The 22331-nt window shown below is 42.6% G+C and overlaps 1 protein-coding gene across 4 annotated transcripts in view; it reads left to right on the forward strand.

Moving 5' to 3' along the window:
* Window positions 1–22331, forward strand: part of PIEZO2 (piezo type mechanosensitive ion channel component 2) — a 348479-nt gene that overhangs the window by 179591 nt on the left and 146557 nt on the right. For all 4 annotated transcript variants that reach the window (XM_036823700.1, XM_036823703.1, XM_036823702.1 and 1 more), the window contains exon 5: window positions 15959–16121. In XM_036823700.1, coding sequence (XP_036679595.1) covers window positions 15959–16121 — 163 coding nt within the window. The remainder of the gene's footprint in view (window positions 1–15958; window positions 16122–22331) is intronic.

Raw genomic sequence — 22331 nt, forward strand, 5'->3', positions numbered from 1 at the left:
ATGACTGGAAGTAAAGGATATTTCTGTGCTTTGTTGTTTAAAATTGAGCCCAATTTATTTATTTATTCATTTACTTGAACATTTTCAAACCTCTGCTTTGTGCCCACGCCTGGGCTAGATGCAAACGTGATGGGAAGGCACTTAGATTTGTTCAAATCTCTCACACGCTGGCCTCACTCTCTGTTAAGTGCTCATCTCGTTTATGGAATTCTCACGACATTTCTAGAGTTGGATTCTGCTAGCTTATTCTGGCTAACAACCTTGTATCTCAGTGACTTAGGAGACCAGAGGTTTATTTCTTGCTCATATTAAACATCAGCTGCAAAAACTGGATCGACTGTGGATCTTCTCCAAGCGCCTTCTTCTTTTTGGGATCCAGACTGAACCAGGGCCTTCATTTGGTGGATGCCTTGCTTGCATCTGGGGAGAAACTGCTACAGCCACCATGGCTTTTAGAGCCTGTGCCCAGGTGGGACACAAGCCACTTCTGCTACTTTCAGGTGCCTGAGCAGGTCACGTGGCCAACTCCAAGGTCATGGTCAGAGAAGCAGGCTGTTCCTACAGGGGTGCCCTGCAGTCACACGGGAATGGCCAGGATATACAGTCTTGTTACAGGAAAGGAGAGGGTCTAGTTGGAAGAAGTCATATAATCTATGTGTGTACCATCCCCATTTTACAAATGAGCGAAGTAAAACCAGAGTGGTTAAGTATTTTATTCAAGATCACACAGCTAGTGAGTGTCAGAGGTCTGATGAGAACTTAGGTTTATGTGAGTCTGCTTCCCATTCATCTACAACCGGCCATGCCAGCACTAATGATGCTTTGGGTCCACACGTGTTTGCTGCGCCTGCATTATTATAACTATGCTGGGGGCTGGGGGGCGGGGGGATGGGGAGGTCTTGGTCTGATAGAAAATACCAACACGTAAACGTTAAAGATGATATGGTGAGTTCATGCTTCCTTTTAGTGCAATCATTAGAGGGTGTTTTTTGAGCACCTACTATGTACCAGATACCATATAATGATAGATGCACAGAAGTGGAGGAGAGCAAGGGTGGGTCAGTGTGTATGTGGGGGGTGGGATTGAGATGAAGCCTGGCTACCTAGTCAGGGGAGGGGGGAGTTGTTTGTGAAAGCTTGACCTCAGGGGCTGCCAGGCAGGGTTTTGGAGGATGGCTTCGTTGGAGTACGTCTGTCAGAGGTGGAGTGTGAGGCACAAATTAGCGTGGAAATTAAACTGAGGACAGTGAAAACGCATCGAGAAGCACTTTGCGGACAAGACCAGAAGTGTGGCTCTTACCTGGTAGTGCCGGGGAGCCTTTGAAGGATGTAACGCCTGGGGAAGATGTTGGATGTGCTTCTGGAAACATCCTGTGGGCAGCGACACAGACCAGAGGATGAGCCAGAAGATCCTCTAGAAAGCAATGGCAAGAGTTCAGAGGGCGATTACGAGTGTCTGAATTAGACAGTGACATTGAATATGAGAGAGAGGATGTGAACCAAGTGTGTTTCACGAAATACAGTCTGAAATCACAGCTTGGTGAATACTTGGACATGGTGCGTGGGAGAAGCTGGATTATGAAACGGGTCTCGTCCAGGTGGCTGAGCCCACCCCACAGCTGCTGTCTCTCCAGCTAGTGCCTGCAGCTCTCTGCTTGTCACCCCGCGGCTTCCTCCTGCCCCTTGGAAATTCGCTCCAGCACAGGCAGTGCTGGAGGGGCCTGAGGTGAAAGGCCCAGAAGCATCAGTGAGCAGCAGAAGTCATGGGCAAGGGCTGCCGCCTCCCTGCTCAGTCCTGGGGACAACCCAAGGGCATTGCATAGGCTTCTGCAAAAGCTTCCAGGAACCTCTTATGGCAGCGACCTGTAGACAGGACACCTGTCTGGGTGTCTCTCTTCTCCATCCCTCACTGGTCACAACCTCTTGTACTTACCAGAAGGGCTTCCCAAATAAACCTCCACCCCAGGTTTGCCTTCTGAACTAAGAAACCAGTACTAAACCATCTTAACTGATACTAAACTAAAAAGCTTAGATTCCGATTTTCTCTTTGGCATTGATTTATTCTATGAAAGCCCAAAATAGCACTATTATTATTCATAATATTATTACTTTAATCAACAATTATGATTCTTTAGAAATCCTTGGCTGACAATTCTTTTGGGGGGAGAAGGGTTAGTGTCATGTCACAGATCCTTAGAGAATCTGATGAAAGTAATAGACTCGCTTTCCAGAAAAATGCACATACGCACATAAAGAAAAAAAACTTTACATGCAGGTTCAGGGGATTCAAAAGTACAACACAGTCCCTGAACCCCACTTTCAAAGCTTTGTTTAGATGAAGACATCGTTGTGTTTCTTTCTCAAATTGTAAAATCGGCAAATGTTCATTCCCATCCCTCAATTTCCCAGAAGCAGGGGTGCAGCAAGAGTTAAACTTAGGTCCCAGAATCACACATTCGTGTCTGGGTCTCGGAGCTTCCGAGACCCAGAGAGACCCTCTCCCTCCTTTTGCACATGGTTATGCGAGACACAGAGAAGTTAAGCAGAAGAACTAGAAATGGGAATTTTAAACTGGAATTTGTCAACATCCAGGTCTGAATGTACACCTAATAAGTTCAGTGAGATGGGAATTTATTACTACTGAATTTGTTTTGCCACCATTTGGTGAGAATTATTATATCAATAATGACAGGAAGAATATTCAAAAAAGCTCTGTAGACAGTGTTGTGTAGGCATCATCTCTGTTAAACTTTCCAACGCTCTGAAGTGGTTATCAGCTCCGTACCAGCGAGTGCAACTGGAAACCAAGGCTTGGTGCCCTGCCACCCAGGGATCATCTTCACATCTGCAGCCTAGCCTAGTGGGATGTGACTATTCGGGATCAAAATTTGCAAGGACGTGGTGACTAGGTGTCCCCTTAGGCACCAGTAGAGAAAGCTGCTGTGTTATGAGTAAGACCAACTGCATGGTTTTATCTTTAGTCCAAATAAAGTCCTGGCTTCCAGCACACACCTGTAGGATGACCAGGATTCTGACTTAGATTCTACTTAAACCCATTGTCAGGAGATGGCCATATCTCATTATAGGACAGTAGATGGAGGTCTCATTCATTCTTGCTAAAAATGTATTAAATACTGTCTTAGTCCTTTCAGGCTACAATAACAGCACACCACATACTGGGGGGCTAAACAACAAACGTTCCTCATAGTTCTGGAGACTGGGAGTCCAAGATCAAGGCTCTGGCAGACTCAGTGTCTGGTGAGGGATTGCTTCCTGGTTCACAGACACCGTCTGGTCACTGTGTCCTCATCTGGCAGAAAGAATGCAGGAGAGCTCTGTGGGGTCCCTTTTATAAGGGTACTAATCCCATTCATGGGGGCTCCACCCTCATGACCTAATCACCTCCAAAGGCCCTCATCTTTTAATACTGTCACATTGGGGGGTTAGGATTTCAGCAGCTGAATTTTGCGAGGACACAAACATTCAGTCCATAACAAGTGTCTATAACTCCCACACAATCGAAAGAAAAGTTAGATCTTACATCTGAGGCTTTTACATCCATGTGATATCATATAATCAGTTTCATTAAACTTTACTCATGCAATTGATCAAATTTGCTGTTTTCTTTGATCTGCCGAAATACCTTGGGTATACTCGAAACTCAGAGTAAAAGCTATAGATTAATATATGCATACATGTGTGTATGTGTCTATGTGTATGTGTGTGTATGAGAGTATATGTGTGTGTATTGTGAGTGTGTATAACAAAAGTAGGTGATTTCCATTTCTTAGTCTGTTGAGAGCTTTACCTAGGACTTTGACTTCCAACTTGGAAAGGAAACTTTTTTTATTCAAGCACAATGACATCATTTAATAAGTATTTGGTGAACAGATCTATTTTTCTTCTAGAAAAAAAAGATGTAATCCTTCATCTTTTTTCCTTCAAAATATTTCTGGAAGAAAAGATTTTCTGACTTGTAATCTCCATCTTCACTAAGTCAGGTCCCTAGGACTTAATATAAACAGTCTTTGACTGAATGAGTGGTAAAGATCAGGTCCTACAGAGAATTTATGAACTGAAACCCCGAATTCCCAGGTGGTAACCTTGGCACCTTGTTCTATACAAAATGCAAGGTACCCGCCGGAACGTTTTAGATTTCATTAATGACATGAGCAAATGAACTGTGTAATAGATCACTGAAAGCTTTCAAGTCTTGGTGCAGACAGCACAATGAATAATAGGAAATTCACGCTGTTTGATAGGGAGATAAAATTTGGATGTTGAGTCTACAGAATGGAATGTTTTGGAGAATTGTGCTAACAGATACTCCCAAACCTCGGTTCAGATTTCTCATTTGCTCTGCATCGTGAGAGTCTGAAATTAGCTCTTATGTAGCTTTAGCTGCTATAAAATGTCTTTCCCGCAGCCCAGCCAGTCAAACACCTTAGCTAGGGACTGAGACATCCTTGCTTGGATAAAGCAACAGTTTGTATCAGGCATATTTCATAGGAACTGTTTGGGTTTCCCATCAGAATCCTTGGAAACCTGTCATCCACAATGAACAAAGTGGAAACAGTTCCTCCTGGCTCTTCTTATGCCCTGATCTATCTCTACAAGCTCACAGCCACACAAACCTCTCTAAACGTATGCAAAATACTGAAAGTAGCTAACAATGAACATTCAGAGGGTTAAGTGACTTCTTTACACAGGACTAAGTGACAGTTAAGTCTTCCTGATTGTAGAGCCGGTGCCTCTTCTTGTTGCTAACCTCTGCGGACGTTGTGAAGGTCTGATTACACACCAGGAGCAATCCTGTTGCCTCAGTTTATCCCATCCCTCGGTGCTGGGGGAGCTTGGGAAGCTGTGGCCAGGCAGGACATCCCCCCCCCCAAAAGACTCTCTCCTGTACCCGCTGACTTACCGAGACAGAGACTCCTTCTTACCTCTGAGAGGTTCTGATGTCTGCTCCCTCCTTCCACACCCTCCCTGTGGTCACTACTGAGGTTTAGGTCCACCTCACTCTTCCTGGGGATTGTGAGATGGCCTGGTGGCCTGTCATCCACAGAGCAAATGGAAATGCTGGTCAATGAACAAGATAGCAGCCCGGGGACCATAAACACCAGATAAGAAAAGGCGGAGCAGCCTAGGGGACCCTCACGCGGCTGTCGCTGACCCGCCTGCCGCAAAGAGAGGGAAGGTTGTTTCACTTGGTCCTCTCGGGAAATGGGTGGGTTTGAAATCTCTGCTCTCGGCTCTGACGGGCGAAATGTATTGACTTAGGAATCCAGGCAGATCACTGGCGTCCATCCTGGAGTGAGTGTTGTTTCAGTGAATGTGCCGGTGTCTCATGTTGGGATGCTGATGGACGTACACTGTGTTCTGGGGGGGTGCAGGACCCTGTCCTTAGAAATCTGAGCCGAGCGCTGGCTTTGCCCCAAGTGTGGGTGGACACCAGCACGTTCCAGAAAACAGGTGTGTAAGTTCTGAAGGAAAATGAGGCTGAGATAGGGATGCTGTTCCGTTTGACTCTTCTCTGTCTCTGGGATTCCTGGGCTGAGTGGCTCAGTGGTTAGCGTTTGTCCCCCCTCACTGCCCCCCATACCCCAGGAAGGCTGAGTATCCTTATCCACACATTGCCTGAGTGACTTTTAGGGAAAAGAATAAAACCGAAACAAACAAAAGCAAAGCTTACTCCATTTTTTGCCGGGCACAGGCTCAGAGGGAGTGCTGTCCCTGCCGTGGGGACCTCCTAGGTCAGGCCCCACGGTCCCCAGTCCCACTCAGGCCTGGATGCTGCACATCGTTTGACCAACAGCACCACCCCGGCCTGATTCTGTGGCGGCTCCAGGAGGGATGGAGCCGCCTCTCAAGGTCATGGGCTCTCTCTGCCAGACAAGCCGGGAGAGCCCCAGGCTGCTGGACACATGTTCTCTCTGGACAAACAACCGTCGCAGAGCCCTGGGTTGGGGAGGAGGAACCAGGTAGAAGCTTGGGCCAGACTGCTTCCTCTTTTAGGGAATTTCCTGTCCATAAGGAGGGGCCGAGATTGTGGAATCCACAGACCCAGGACATTAAAACACCCGTGTACCAGGAGGAAGCTCCAGGGCCCGGCACGTAGTAGGCATTTCATTGAAAGGCTCGTTCATTCAACTGCCTGGGAGGATGACAGTGTCATTCCAGCCTAAACATTAGCCCTTATGGAACATTCAGTCCCACCAAATTTATCCACTATAAAAAATGATGATTTCTTGTACAAGTCAATAAAGAGGTATTTATTACATGAAGATCTGGTACCTAGCATTGAGGGGGGCATGAAGAGGGTGGAAAGGAAGTGTAAGAAACGGCCCCATCCTGAATTGCTGACCCACTCTCAGTAGACAACCAAAAGCTCATGGTCAACAGGGACAGCCTTTGTGTCCATCATTATCAGGGAACCAGAGTGTAGGGACGCAGTGTGGGCGGTTGGCTTTGTGGTGGTGAATCAGAGGAGGTCAGTATTTGCACAGGGAGTGGGGAGAGTTTGTGAGGGGTCGTGACAGGGACACGGAAGATGGTGAGCACGAACTTCGTGAGCATCCTTGAGAAATCCAGCCCGTCCAGAGCAGGAGGCTCGCGTCCCGAGAACAGGGCAGAAACACGCACTGCTCAGATTTGCAGGCATACAAACCTCAGTGGCCACCGCTCACTCTAGGAGTGTTTATTTTGTTTGTTTATTTATAGAAATAACGAATCTATGTTTAGAGGAAAGTCTCCCAATAACCTAGCTCTAAACCCATAAATCAGTGATGTTGTAATAGGTCTTGAACTGTTAAAACGTAATTTCCTAGAATTTCAAGCAAAGGGATTTGCAAAAGAAACCGTTTCCTCTGCATCCCACATTGTTAATTTTATCCCTGCTGTAAATTTTTCTCGTAGGGAAATCCCCTGGGGGAGGCAGCTTCATGGAAATACTGTAGTGAGATGTTCAAGGACCTTTGGGACCACCTTCCTTTTCGGATGTTGATATGTCCCAGGACAATCTCTGCCATTCAGTACATTTTCAACAGTTACATATTTACGGATGCAGCTGGTTTAAAACATGACATTTGTATCAAGTGCTTGTTGCTCTTTCTCCGTTTACATTGTCTCAGATTTGGGGTTGCCCCTCTATTGCCCTTGACACTTCATACAGCTGTTACTCCAGTGCCTCCCCCATCGGATTTACTAAGGTGTAATTTACAGCCACTGAAATTCTCCCCTTTTTAGGTGTGTCGTTCTATGAGTTTGACACACATGTGCAGTCATGTGATCACCACCATTTCAAGATTTATAATATTTTCATCATCCTAGAAAGCCTCCTTCTGCCCCTTTGTCATCAATCCCCTACCTTTGGACTCATGGATTCACACAGTCTGTGGCCTTTTGTATCTGGCTTCTTTCACTTAACATAATGCTTTTTAGGTTCATCCATTGAGTTGAAAGTCTCCTTACTTTCACTGTTAATCGTATTACATTGTATGGATCACCACAATTATCCAGGGACCAGTTGGTAGATGTTTGGGTTGTTTTCAGCTATTGGTGATTATGAATAAAGCTGCTCTAAACCTCTGCCTACAGGTCTTTGTGTGGACATATATTTTGATATGTCTCTTGATTATGTCCTCTGCTTTCAGTCTGCCTTCAGTGAGTGAATCCTAAATTACTTGAAATGCTTTCTGAAAAAACTTTGAAAACTAAATCACATTTTAACTGCACGGGAAACTATATTTAGAGAGATGCTTTGGCAATTCTATTTACAGTGTGGGCCAACACGCTATAATTCATGCCTTACAAATTTATATTTTCATTTCTTGGATTTACTGAACATAGGGTGCATCTTTTGACAGGTAAAAATTCAGAGATTTTTTTCACTCCTTTGATTAATATTTTATTCCTGGAACAGTTTTGATTTGTTTTACAGCTTAGTATTTCTAGTTTGTTATGAAGTGCTTGAGTAAAGAACCTTATCCCTCATCTGCAATCTCAAAATCGAAAATGCTCTGAAAACTTGATGTTTTAGCCTAATTTCTTGTTGGCAAAACCTGACCTGAAATGACCTGGGAGCCAAGGCGAGACCATTGCATTGAGTGTGAAGGGTCACAGGTGTGTGTGCTTGGGGCGGGACGGGGCGGGAGGGGGGCACTGCCCTTGTGCCTGCTGCCACCATTACATCATCTTGTAAGAGGCGCCTTCCTGACATCTGGAAAAGTATGAATTTTGCAACACACTTGGCTCTGAGAGATTTGGAGAAAGGATTTATGTTATCTTCATCTGTCCTCGACACAACTGCCCTACCTGTTTGATAGAACAGAGCTGTGCTGGAGAGTGATTTTGAAGCTTTTTTTTTTTTTTTTTTTTTTTTTTACTGTGACTACACCGGTACACTTTATGTCATGATCCAATACAACACAAATACATACAGTTTCAAAAAAACAATAGCTGCTCTTACTGCATGCAATGTACTCCTGTTTTATTCTACTGTGTTTCATGAAAAAGAAAATGCTGGTTGGTGCCACTGCCTTTATTTGATAATAAACTAGTTAGTCATGACCTGAAGCTGGGAGAACCCTGAGCTGCAGGGTGACGCTCAGCACGGTGGCAGCAAGCGGGGCTGGGGTGGGTGGGGGTGACTGGAAGTTGATTCCAGCCTCACCGTGAGTGGATCCCGCAGTGATGGCAAATGCTTACATCGCATGGCCTTTGCAGACATCACGGTGACATGTGAGAGCTGCTTTGCAGCAGAAACGTGCGTGCAGATTAGATTCATAACCCTCACGCTTCAGATCCAGCAGAGGAGACCCCGAGACCGTGTGTCTTCCAATTCCCTGGAGTAAATCACCCAGCTCCGGAGTGAGGGCTGCAGTTTACACAGGTTACATTTTACTCGCTTCCCATGTCGCTATCATCCGCAAGGTCTGTGCAAGCTAATTAGAGGATCACCATGGGGGTGGGTCAGTCAGGGTTTGTGGGGAGTGGGTGTGAGGCAAAGAATGTATTTCAGGAGCTAGACTGTGCACAGTTGTGGGCGCTACTGGGGAAGTGAAGGTCCTGGAGGAAAGAAGAGCTGAACCAGTCCATCTAGGAGTTGAAGTGGGACCCTGATGGGAGCTCGGGGAGAGGCCCTGGGGCTGCCCTGGCCCTGTGCAGCTCCGCTTCTGTGGAGCCGCGGTCGAGCATCTGTGCCTGGGCTCCAGAGGCCACCAGAAAACCAGGTGTAACCATCTCAGTAGTTCATATTCATCTAAATAATGCTCATTTGACATTTTAATTATTTTATTGGAATTCAATTGACGTTGACCTTCCTACCAACTCTGAACCAAAGGACTCGCTTCCCAAAAGGAATGGCATAAATGAGGTGGTTCTTTTCTAGCTGCTGAAGGTGACGGCGGTTGTGTTTGTTCCTGAGTCTGCTTCTCGGCCATACCTGAAACTCCAATGCGCTCTTCTTTCTTTGCCCCGTCTTCATTTCCCTGCCTCCTTATTTTGAATTTTCTGAGTCAAAATGAAACTTGACAGTTGGGATGACCCCAAGAAGTCATTTTGTTGGTGAGAAACTGAAACTTACAAAAGCAAAATGGTTTGCCCATGAATATCCACACCTGCCTCACTGCATCCCTGGACTTGGATAGGAGGATGGTAATTGAATTTGATTAATGAGTCAATCTGACCAAATATAATCATGGCCATGACTGCATCAGTTGGTCATTATCTTTCCCAGGCAGATAATTGACTTTGTGTTTTCAAGATGTGTTCTACACGAGGAATTCTGGGCAGTATGTCTCTTCTGACTTTTAAAAATAATATGAAACATTAAAGATATACTTTTGTATGTACCAACCAGCTTTCAAGGATCTTAAGAACCTGGGCACTACCAACACAGGTGATTGAGTCCCTGTGTCCTGACTTTCATGGAGCTCTTTGTGGGTGAATCTCTAACTGGTCTATATTCTGTACGTTTGCTAGTTCTTTTTTTTTTTGCTTAATATTATGTTTGTGAGATGCATCCATATTTATTGATGTAGATGGTCACACGTACATTTGCACTGATTTACTGATTCATAGTATTTTATGGCTATATTCTTTCTCCTCTTGATGGATATGTAGGTTTTTCCCAATTTCCAGCTTCCTTGACCCCCTTTCAAGAGGGATAATCACTCTGAACAAATAGGATCAATGTGACTGTAACCAGATTGGAAAGGAAATGTCTGCCTGTTGTAGAGAACATGATGTTTTAAGTAGTTTAGCATGTGCTTTTCTATATGGAAAATGTAATTGAGCTGAGCCTGGAAAGTCAAGCTATGTAGAGTAACATTTTATGGGGACATGTATTCATTGATCTCGTGAATTTATTAGCATAGGGCTTCTATCCATAACCTGGTCAGCCTGGTTTCAAATGCAGAATTTATTTGAAATAAAATTTAATTTGTTGTTAAATGCTCTGTAATGCACATCGACGATCCGTTTATGGAGGCTTCCACAAATATTTACTCTGTGCTGTGCCTGGTCCCTGGACCATCTAATTTACACTGTTGACTTTAGAACATATATGAGAAGAAAACTCTCACCTCCACCCTGTCAGTCAAGACTTCTCTCTCAGGCACAAACCCCGTGTGGCTTCCAGGGTGACCTGCCACCTCCACACCACACCTCACGCTCATGGAAACACCGCCTCTGGGCACCACTTCTCAAGACCATCTCACTATTTCCTCTGCAGTCTCAGTTCCATGATGACGGTAGGGCCTCATTTGCTCTGAACAATTCAGCCGTTCTGGTTGTGTGGATGCTTTGCCAGAAATCCGAGTCCAGTAGGGAGGACCTGGCCATAACCCCTCTTCCTGATTTATCTCTGTGTTTAAGACACTTTCATAACCAACACTCAGTGCCCAGGGACAGTGCCTGGCATGTGCTAGAGGCTCAATAAATATCTTTGGAATGAATAAATAAAAAATCCCACCAAATCGAGCCACTCATTGTTCATTAGCTATAACACATATTTCTTTTTCTTGAAATGTTTTCTCCAATATCTGCATTTAATAAAACTGCATATGTATTCTGAATGGCTTATAATTTCCAATTTTGAAAATTAAATTGTGTCCAAATAATTAAGATGTTACTCATCAACCCCTCGATCTTCAGCTGTTCCCCAGACCACAGTGACGTGCCCTGCCCTTTGTACTTTACCTTTCCCGAGCTAAAGTACGGGGCTCTTTGTGGCAGACAGCAGATCTAATTCTTCAACAGTACTTTGCACAAACTATTGTCATAGGAAGGAAAGAGTAAATATTTGGAGGTAACATTAATTCTGCCAGCCTGTACTCAGAGCACGCACTGTACCCCGCCACACACACACAAACGTAATATGTAAACATACACACACACACATATATATATATAGTCCTCCTGGATACAGAGATTCACAAACAAGTTAGCGACATAAAGTATTAAGTGTACATAGGCATTTAGGCATCTAAAGGTGGCAGGTGGCGGACAGGCTTCGAGGTGGAGGTGTGGGAGGTGAGTCTTGACTGATGAGGACACCCTGGAAGCGTGTGTGAGTAGGGCGTTGTGGTCCAAGGGAGAAGATCGCACACTGACTCGGAGGAACAAACACCTGCCTGTCCTGGTGTATGCGGTCAGCATGGGTGGAATTTGAGGTCCAAGGAAGTCATAGCAAGGGACAAGGCAGATGGGCCTGCAATACTGAGGGCCTCGCGGGTGTGCTTGGGACTATGGACCTTTCTTGTCAGCAGGGCGGTGGGCATGCCCAACGTGTGCTTCTAAAAGTTAAGCTCGGGTGCTAATGTGGAGGCCTGCTTAGCAGAGGGGACGCCCTGAGGCAAAGTGACAAGGGTGCTATTCAATAATCCAGAAGCCAAAAAAGAGGAGGGCGGGGAAGAGAAACAAAAGCATGGAGACAGAATCTCCAGGTTTCCTGTGACAGATGGCAGGGCCCAGGTTCTGTCCTGGTTGCTACACTGGGGGCAGCACCATCTTTCAAGGTGAGGAATAAGGGAGGAAGAGCAGATTTTGGAATAAAGATAGCATTTAGTTGTAAAAAGCTGTCGAATACTGAATGGAGATGTCTAGTAGGAAAATGGGTCTCGGGGACATGCTTGGACTGGGTGTGCAGATTTATAAGTCGTCGTGCAGATGCTGAGTGGAGCCTCGGCGGTGGGTGTGTCATTCAGGTCTGCCATGTGGAGTTAGAAAAAGTAAGTGAGGACCAGACCTTGCCAACTCATCAACATTTAAGCGGGAGGCAGAGAAGAGGAGCCTGGTGGGCACAGCCCAGCCCTGCACTCCCTAGGGGGATCTCCCAGCAAGGTGAGCCTTCGGGGGTGTCCAGAGGGAGGTGGAGAAGTAGACAGGAGAGGGAAGGAAAGCAGGGAGAGTGGATCTGGGAGCAGATTCGTCCAGCGCAGCACAGAGGTGGCATGGGATGGGGTTGGAATGGGCCATCGGGCCTTGCAGTGGGAGCGGTGAGTGGGGGGAAGCTGCGGCAGCAGGTAGAAGTGGGGGCAAGTGCAGTGAGTGGCAGCTCCCAACAAGGGCTCTGCCGCCAGCTGTGCATTTGGCCCAGGCTTCAACCTTCCCTGGGTTGGTTTCTTCTTTGCAAGATGAGGAAATGGACTAGATCGTTTCTGGTTTCTTCCAGCTCCATGGCTGCAGTGACTTCCTGAGTGAGCGGGTGGATAGATGGGGGGAGGGCTGAGGGAGAGGAATGAGGTGTCACTGACTGCAATTATTAGGGGCTTATTCAAAACCAAATGTATAAAGATTAGCTACACGTTAGTATAATTTCCAAACTGTCCATTCATGTGATCAAAACTATAGACCAGTGAGGAGACACTGAGTCAGCATTTTCTAAAGCTTGCGCCGTGAGCACTAGCTCAGCAGAATATAATAGGTGTTAGATAAAACTAAGAAATGGTTTGTGGTCAAATAAATTTGGGAAACGGAGGCTTAAGTAAACTCAAAGTTATTGTTTACTACAGAACTTCTCAAGTTCTTTACTATAATAATATTCGTTGTGATTTTCTAACACTTATTTGACCAGCAACTGTTTTTTTTCTCCTTTCGTTTTGTCTTGTTTTGCTTTAATTTGCAGCATTTCTGAGGACTCGCGCTCTGATTAATGTAACTCAGTAGACACTGGTCTAGACAGTGAAGAAGGAGACTTCAGTGATAAGATGGTCCCCACAGGACATATCGGTTGGACTCTGACCTGGGCATTGTCCACGGCCCGCATTGTCGTCTTCTGAAGGCTCATTGTGTCCGCTAGGCAGTGCCATGAATGTGCTGCTTTGTTAGCTCGGGACCCGAGAGCCGCAGTTAATAGGTTGGCACCTCTGTGGCTGAATGATTCCATTCTGAGTCGGATTGTAGCCCAGTCCTGGATCCAGGAGCTGAATTCTGTTATAGCAGTTGGAGGATTGCTTTTGCAAGCTGCGTTCATTTACTCCCTTAGTGTATGTGGGCTATCGAGTGTCTCTTTGGGGACCAAGAAGCACAAAGCTGGGGCTGTAGCCTCAAAGCCACTGTTTGCAAATTGGGAGGCGCCTGCAGAGCACAGATGGAAGGAGCCCGGCGCTGCTGGCTTTCTGTAGGAGCTCTTTCCCCTCCAGTCTGCTTGGTTGGTGCTTTTCATAAAATGCCATGGTCAATTCATTTTCCACAAAAGAGCTACAATAATTTATCCCCCCAAATCCACCCGGGAAGGACCCACCAGCTCCCCTGACAGCCCCTCACAGGAAACACCCCTACCCCGCCCCAGCCTGGCCTTTGTTTTCTGGCCTCTCTCCGAGTTCTCATTCTGACGATATTAATTCTCCTTTGCTCTGTCTGATCACGTTAGATGTACTTTAACAGTAGACAGCAAATCTCTACATTTTTTATTATGATGAAATCAATCATCAGATTTCATTATTACGATTCTGGATTGTAAGTTTCATAAGTAATTATAAAGTTTGGATGAAGTTTTCATAATTGACTTACTCTTAACCCATATGAAAGGAATTTGCCATTTTTAGAAACCTTTCACACAACCACGCGTGTTTTATTTATGGAAGTAAAGGGATGTCTCATCACTTTCGTGTTTCTCTGTTCAGAAGAGTTTAGAGTCGTGTGGAAAATCAAAGCTTCTACAGGGGATGCCCTCTTCCAGACCACTTTTATAAAAAGCCAGTTAGACTGGTCTAAGGAATTCTTCCTAAAAGATCTTGGATAAGAAGACTCTTTACTTAATGAAGATTTAACTTTTATTTATATTATAGTAACAAATAGATGGAAATATTCTAAATGTACAACAGTAGTGGACTAGTTAAGTAAATCCTGTCTGACTGTGAGTGTGGTGAGGCTTAAAAATCTTCAGTGAGTTGTGAAAATGTGAGTGATGTATTAAATGAACAAATCATTGTCAAAAACCATAGGTAAAGTATGAGCCGAGTTTTGTTAACTCTAAGAACGCATGTCCATGCACAGAAGGAAGACTGGAAGAGAAGGCTGTGGGGATACGTACAGGAGGATGCAGTGGTTGACAGCATAAACTTTGCACTTACAGGGAGCTTGAGGATAATTCTGTTCTCTCTCTGATTATCCGTGTGACTTTAGGGAAGTAAGTTTACCTTTTGGAGCCTTAGTTTTTTCATATGTAAAAGGAAGATAAGTAATAATGCCTAACTCTTTATGGTGATTGGTTGGACTAAATAATATGTACGAAGCTCTTAGTACAAAGCAATTGCTCAGTAAGTGGTAGATATTATTACTAATTTTTAAAAATGTTATTGAAATATAGTCGACTTACAATGTTGTGTTAGTTTCAGGTATACAGCAAAGTGATTCAGTTATATATACATATATATATGTATACATATATATTCTTTTTTAGATTCTTTTCCATTATAGTTTATTACAAAATATTGAGTACAGTTCCCTGTGCTATACAATAGGTCCTTGTTGCTTATCTACTTTATGTACAGTAGTGTGTGTATGTTAATCCCAAATTCCTAATCTATCCCTTCCCCGCCTTTCCCCTTTGGTAACCACAAGTTTGTTTTCAATGTCTGTGAGTCTATTTCTGTTTTGTAAATAAATTTATTTCTATCATGTTTTCAGAGTCCACATGTAAGCGATAGCATATGAGTTTTTAGTTTACTAAAATGTTAACACAGTTATTTCTAGGTGATGGGGTCTTGCTATTTATTATGTTTTTACCAATATATCACATATCCAATGTAAATGACTACAGTATGTATTTCATCACATGAAGTGTATATGGAAAACTGTGTATCTTTACATGCATAATTTCCTATCTGAGTCCAGTGAGATAAAGAAGACAAACAGTGTTATCTCTTTGGGGCAGAGGAAGGACACAGGACGTGGGGAAGGCCTCCAGTGAAAGGCAGCTGTCAGGTCCTACTGACACTGGAACCGAATCTTCTGAGTTCTCTGTTAACGATCTTTCTTGGAACAGGATGGAAAACAAAATCAACTCAGTATTCAAAATCATGAAGAGCTCCTGTTCAAGGATTGCTTTAACATCTTCTCTGTTTTTCCTTCTAACTTTGATTTACTTCCAAGGCCCAGTGTCTCGTAGCTGCTTGTGTACATCTAGTATTTAACTGCTCCAGCTAGATTGCAAACACCTGTCTCTGTACTGGACATGTGGTTTATTTAATAACAAGTTAGTTCATTAGCACGTTTTAGGAGTGAGAATTGGTTTAGGGTTCTTTATACTATTTCTAAAACTCCCTGGAAGCTTCCTGAATCTTAGTAGATTACATAAGACTGGGGTTGTTGAAAAGCTTTCTGGTACCTTCTGGGCAGAAACTGAGCATTCTTTATTTTAAATCATTAAGAAGATTCAAACATACTTTAAGATGGTTTAACCATAGCAACATAAAAACAACTAAATTCCCCCCCTCTTTTTTCCCCTCCATAGCTTAAAGGGCGCTGATGCCGGCAACGGGATCCGAGTGTTTGTGCCTGACGTCGGCATGTTCATAGCCAGTCTGACCATCTGGCTGGTCTGTAGGAACATCGTTCAGAAACCAGTGACTGAAGAAGCAGCGCAGTATAATCTGGAGTTTGAGAATGAAGAATCGGTAAATCTGACTTTGTGCCTCTTCCTTCTTTGATTTCTGGGACCTTGACCTTGGTAGGTTATGACAGTGTAACAGTGAGATATACACTGTGCTTCATGCCCTCCCGTGCTGGGCTGTTACTGGGCACACCCTCGTGTGGTACTCACGCGTGGGCATTCTCACCCATGCCTGGGCCACGAGGAGACAAGTTCGGGGACCATGAGGGCTGCCCTGCGAGAGGCGTCATCCCCTAAGGGCCTGGGCTTGACCCTGTGTCTCTTCACTGTCATCTGCCGTTAACTCAGATGGGGAAACTTTCAAATTTGTATCATAGCCTATGGTCAAGATACCTTCGTTACTGCAATGGTCTTAGAGAAGTAACACCTGGTAGTTGTAGGAGAAAAAAATTAATTCCACCTTGAAGGAAGCTTCCAGTCTGTGCACCTTGCTGTCCTGAGTCAGTGTGTTAACTCCACATGCTTCCATCGAGGTAGTTTTAAAGCCCTCCAGAGAAAAAATACATGCATTTGGAAAAGTGTAAGAATGAGTAAAATGTATGTGAATTTTTAGCTATGTTTTTAGCTGGACCAGGGGACACGTCAGATTTCACTCCGTGGTGAATGGGAGCACGTGAGACAGCTGTCACTCTGTCCCTGACCTGTTTGTTCTAATAACTGCACTTTGTTATGTGAGTCTAGGTGACATTGACTGAAAAAGTAATTGATCTGGTAATTGAAAGATGAAATTTACAGTGAAAAAAGTTCCATAAAAGAGTACATTTGGACGTTTGACACAAGACACAAATACCAAATATTTCATTCATAAGCTTTGGCAAGAAATTAAATCTATAAAACTGAAGTTACTTGAAATTACTTATATTGAGAATGATAACCACGAAGCCATCAAAGGAAGAAAATTCTCAGTTACAGCAGATGATGTACATGCTTCACAAATAAGCAGCACTTTACCTTGTATACTTATCAGAAATACAACAATGAAGAAAGAGTGAATATGATTCAGTTAACCTCTGCAGACTAGAAATGATGTTATCGCCTAAAATCCTTATGGGTAAAAGATATACAATCACATTGTGTATCCATATCCTACTATTTTTAAGACAAATGTTCAAAAAGGTACATGGTATAAAAATTAAATATAGCAAGGTAATAACTACCCATCTCTTGCATTCAAGTTTGCAAACTACACAACACTTTTTGGTGTCCTGAAAATAGATAAAACTGTGAAGGTGCTTTTTCTTCTGGTTGGCTTTATAATTATACGACAGAATTTAAATTTTTAATCTCCATTTTTACTTTTGAAATTTATTTTATAATATTTACAGTTTTGAAAATCAGCTGGCTTAAATAATTACCCCAAATTTTCCAGGTTCAGTGAAAATAAATCCATTAACTCAAGCTCTCCAGACTTAGGGTTTTTTATTATTATTATTTATAAAGTGAGGTTGATTTTCAGTTATCCTCATATTATAGATGGAGTGTAAAGGATATTTACTGGGAATTGAGTGGACTCTAAAGTCAGACTTGGAAGCCGCCTAAGGTGGCTGTGTGATGTTGGGAAAATTGTTTATTCTCTTTTTCTGCAAAGCAGAGATTGTTGTGAGGACTTAATAATAAAGGGCACCTGCTCTCCCTCTGCTCTTCTCCAGTTTGAGAGGCAGTAGAACAATCTCAAAAATTTCAAATTCAGGGTCTCGTAGAATGAAAGAAAGCTAAGTTGGAGGGTGTGTTTGAGGCCATCCCACTTGGTAAAAGAATCCCTTCTGTGTCTTTAGTAACAGACAACCATGACTGAATTACAAAGCTTCCTATAAAAAGGACTTCTGTCTCCAAATTCAAACTCTCTGTTGCCATAAAACTAGGAAAACCTACACTGACCTACGGAAGATAAGGGATGTTAGGTTAAGGTCAAGATCACACATCTGGTGAAGAAGAGACACGATATCATTGACTAATTCTAAAATCATGTTTCCTTCCTGATTCCCCTCGGTTCTCCAAGACAGGCTTATGGTACCTCTCTCCCATTTGAAAGTTGTTTAAATATCTGTGCCCTATATATTATTGATGACATTATTTAACAATAAGGAAAAGAGGGGTAGATACTCTAAACATTATTTATTGGGGCTTTGAAAATACTAAATATCATTATTATGAGGTTGATTTCCCTCTCGGTTAAATTTGTTTGGGTCTAATTTAGATATTAAGTTCCATTCTCTTAGTACATTCCAGCCCCCAGATGGCCCAGGGGAGCAGGCTAGAGTGAATCTTCTGAGATGAATCCAGGAGGAAATACATCTTACCGGGGAACCATCTAGCTAGAGTCTGAAAAGAATAGAAATACATGGCCAGGAGAAATAAGCAAGAGAATTTGTTTTATTTTGAAGTCCCTAGCATACTTCCTACTACTTGTAAATCTTGGCGTTTGTGTTCTAGATTGCTTGGTTTTTGAGGATCCTTTGAATTTTTTTTTTTTAATTCCTGGCTTTTTTTTTTTTGGCTGCGTTGGGTCTTTGTTGCTGTGCGTGGGCTTTCTCTAGTTGCGGCCAACGGGGGCTACTCTTTGTTGTGGTGCACCGGCTTCTCATTGCGTTGGCTTCTTGTTGCAGAGCAAGGGCTCTAGGGCACGTGGGTTTCAGTAGTTGTGGCACGCGGGCTCAGTAGTTGTGGCTTGCGGGCTCTAGAGTGCAGGCTCAGTAGTTGCGGCACACGGGCTTAGTTGCTCTGCGGCATGTGGGATCTTCCCAGACCAGGGATCAAACCCGTGTCCCCTGCATTAGCAGGCGGATTCTTCACTGCGCCACCAGGGAAGTCCCAAGGATCCTTTGAAAGGATAGTGTTTGCTGGCGTTCCTTCTTCTTTCATTTATCTCAGTGGAGAAATGGCAGATTAATCAATCCTCTGGTGCCTGGGAGAATTCCTTTTCAAATCTAGCATGCTTTCAAAGTAGCAACTAATTCCTGGAGAAGGCTCAGGAATCTTCCCTAATCTTCATGGACTTGATAATGAGCCTCAAGTTTGCTGTTTTAAGGGCATCACAAATCCAAGGATTCCCCCTAAAAACCCCCAGGGGGCATGGGTGGGAGGCTTTGCCCCTGTTCTTGAATTTTACAGAGAGCAGACCTCAGTCAAGAACCAACTCCCCAAGTGCCATAAAAGGTTCTTTTCCAGCTGACGTATCTGTGGTCTTGTTTATTCGTTCATTTTAATTCAGAAGCAGATCGACAAATCATAACTGAGAAAAAGATTCTGATTCTTAAGCCTTTAAAAAAATGAATTGTGTTATGAAAATTAAATTGTGTAGAAAGGTTATCTGTGCAATAAAACACCAATTACATCAGTAATTTTACCAAGCTGATAGCATCTGTATGTTTATATACTTCTGGGTCTTTCTAGCTATTTAACGAGGTTTCAGGCCTTATTTTTTTGAAACAGATAATAGTTTAATATACTACTGAACTAAATTTATGATAAATTAAATCTTTATTCAAATAGGAATTTTAGTCTCAACTTAGTCTGCTTCAAGAGGCATCTTCTAAATAGTCTGACAAATCAAACATGAAGGATATAAAGAATATTCCAGTATAAATCATTGCACATCCATTAAAAATTCAGTGATGTAACATTTAGGTCCCGATAATGTTATTTGGAAATTCCTTCGGAACCTCAAATCTGCACCCTCCTTTCTAATACCTAACGTTCGTTAGTCTGCTGTAGCATCTGGCACAGAAAATGGTCAGCTGGGCTGCACGTCAAGCTTCAACTTTGAAGCTCAAGTTTCTATTTTTTTAAGAGCGAGAAACAAAGAATGGAAGAAATCAATCTCTTTATTGTCACCTTTTAATTAGGCATCTGCTCAGTTCCCACCTGAGATCTAGTCCAGAGTCACCTGCTTTCCATTTTCTAGATCCTGGCTTTCAAGCACAAAGACACGGTCATCCGTCTCTGTTTGTCTTTGGTTACAGAGATTATTACTGACCCTGAACCACCCGTTTTCTTTTATGAGAACCAGCTAAATTTAGCTCTTCTGACTGCTGTGCTCCCTCTAGAAATGAAGAATTCAGGGAGTGATGACAAAAGCCACAGTTCTAAGGGCGCACAGACCCTTCCTGTTGCCTAAAAGTGTCCTGAAAGGTTCAGGACCCAAATAATTACTTGTGATGAACTAAGATGCAAAGAAAATGCATGTCTTTATTATTAAAATGTCAAAAGGTTGAGCAGTGCTGTACCTACCCTGGAATCCACCACTTTCCTTTCCCATCCTCCCATCCATCTGTCTGTTCCAAACTCCAATCAGAACTTTTTTAGGGAGCCTGATCTCTGCTTGGAGCACTGTGCCAGGTCTGGGGTGGGTTGAGTCTTTAACTCATTTTGAATTTATTTTTGCATATTGTGTGAGAGTAGTCCAGTTTCATTCTTTTGCATGTAACTGTCCAGTTTTCTCAACACCACTTATTGAAGAGACTGTCTTTTCTCCATTGTATATTCTTGCCTCCCTTGTCATAGATTAATTGACCATAAATGGGTGGGTTTATTTCTGGGCTCTCTATTGTGTTCCATTGATCTATGTGTATGTTTTTGTGCCAATACTGTACTGTTTTGATTTCTCTAGCTTTGTAATATAGTTTGAAATCAGGGAGCATGATACCTCTGGCTTTGTTCTTTCTCAAGATTATTTTGGCTATTTGGGGTCTTTTGTGGTTCCATAAAAATTTTAGGATTCTTTGTTCTAGTTCTGTAAAAAATGCCATTGCTACTTGGTAGGGATTGCATTGAATCTGTGTATTGCTCTGGGTAGTATGAACATTTTAACAATACTAATTCTTCCAACCCTTGAGCACAGTATATCTTTCCATTTATTTGTGTCATCTTCAATTTCTTTCATCAGTGTCTTATAGTTTTCAGAGTACAAGTCTTTAACCTCCTTGGTTAAATTTATTCCTAAGTATTTTATTCTTTTTGATGCAATTGTAAATGGGGTTGCTTTCTTAATTTCTCTTTCTGATAGTTTGTTATTAGTGTATAGATATGCAACCAATTTCTGTATATTAATTTTGTATACTGAAACTTTGCTTAATTTTTTTATTAGTAGTAATAGTTTTTTGGTGGAGTCTTTAGGGTTTTCTATATATAGTATCATGCCATGGGCAAATAGTGCCAGTTTTGCTTCTTTTTAATTTGGATGTCTTTTATTTTTTTCTTGCCTAATTGCTGTGGCTAGGACTTTCAACACTGTGTGTAAAAAAAGTGATGAGAGTGGGCATCCTTATCCTGTTCCTGATCTTAGAGGAAAAGCTTTCAGCTTTTCACTGTTGAGTATGATGTTAGCTGTGGGTTTGTCATATGTGGCTTTTGTTATGTTGAGGTATGTTCCCTCTATACCCACTTTTTTGAGAGTTTTCACTGTAAACAGACGTTGAGTTGTGTTGAGTGCTTTTTCTGCATCTATTGAGATGATCGTATGATTTTTATTCTTTGTTGATTGATCTGTGGATGTTGAACCATCCTTGCATTTCTGGAATAAAACTTACTTGATCATGGTGTGTAATCCTTTTACTGTATTGTTGGATTTGGTTTGCTGATATTTTATTGAATACTTTTTGCATCTATGTTCATTGGAGATATTGGCCTCTAACTTTTTCTTGTTGCCTCTTTGTCTGGTTTTGGTATCAGAGTAATGCTGGCTTTGTAAAATGAGTTTGGAAGAATTCACTCCTCATCAATGTTTTGGAATAGTTTGAGAAACATAGGTATTAACTCTTCTTCAAATGTTTGATAGATTTCCTCTGTGAAGCTCTTTGGTCCTGGACTTTTGTTTGTTGGAAGATTTTTAATTACTGATTCAGTTTCATTACTGTTATTTGGTCTTTTTAGATTGTCTATTTCTTCATGATTCAGTTTTGGAAGGTTATGTGTTTCTAAGAATTTATCCGTTTCTTCTAAGTTGTCCAATTTGTTGGCATATAATTGTTCACAGTAGTCTCTTATGATCCTTTGTATTTCTGTGGTAACATCTCCTCTTTCATTTATGATTTTATTTATTTAGGCCCGCTCTCTTTTTTTCTTGGTGAGACTGGCTAAAGACTTAGCACTTGTCTTTATCTTGTCAAAGAACCAACTCTTGGTTTCACTGATCATTTCTGTTGTTTTTTAGTTTCTATTTCGTTTATTTCCATTCTGATCTTTATTATTTTCTTCATTCTACTAACTTTGGGTT

This window comes from Balaenoptera musculus, chromosome 14 (assembly GCF_009873245.2).
Source record: "Balaenoptera musculus isolate JJ_BM4_2016_0621 chromosome 14, mBalMus1.pri.v3, whole genome shotgun sequence".
In the NCBI taxonomy this organism is placed as follows: Eukaryota; Metazoa; Chordata; class Mammalia; order Artiodactyla; family Balaenopteridae; genus Balaenoptera; species Balaenoptera musculus.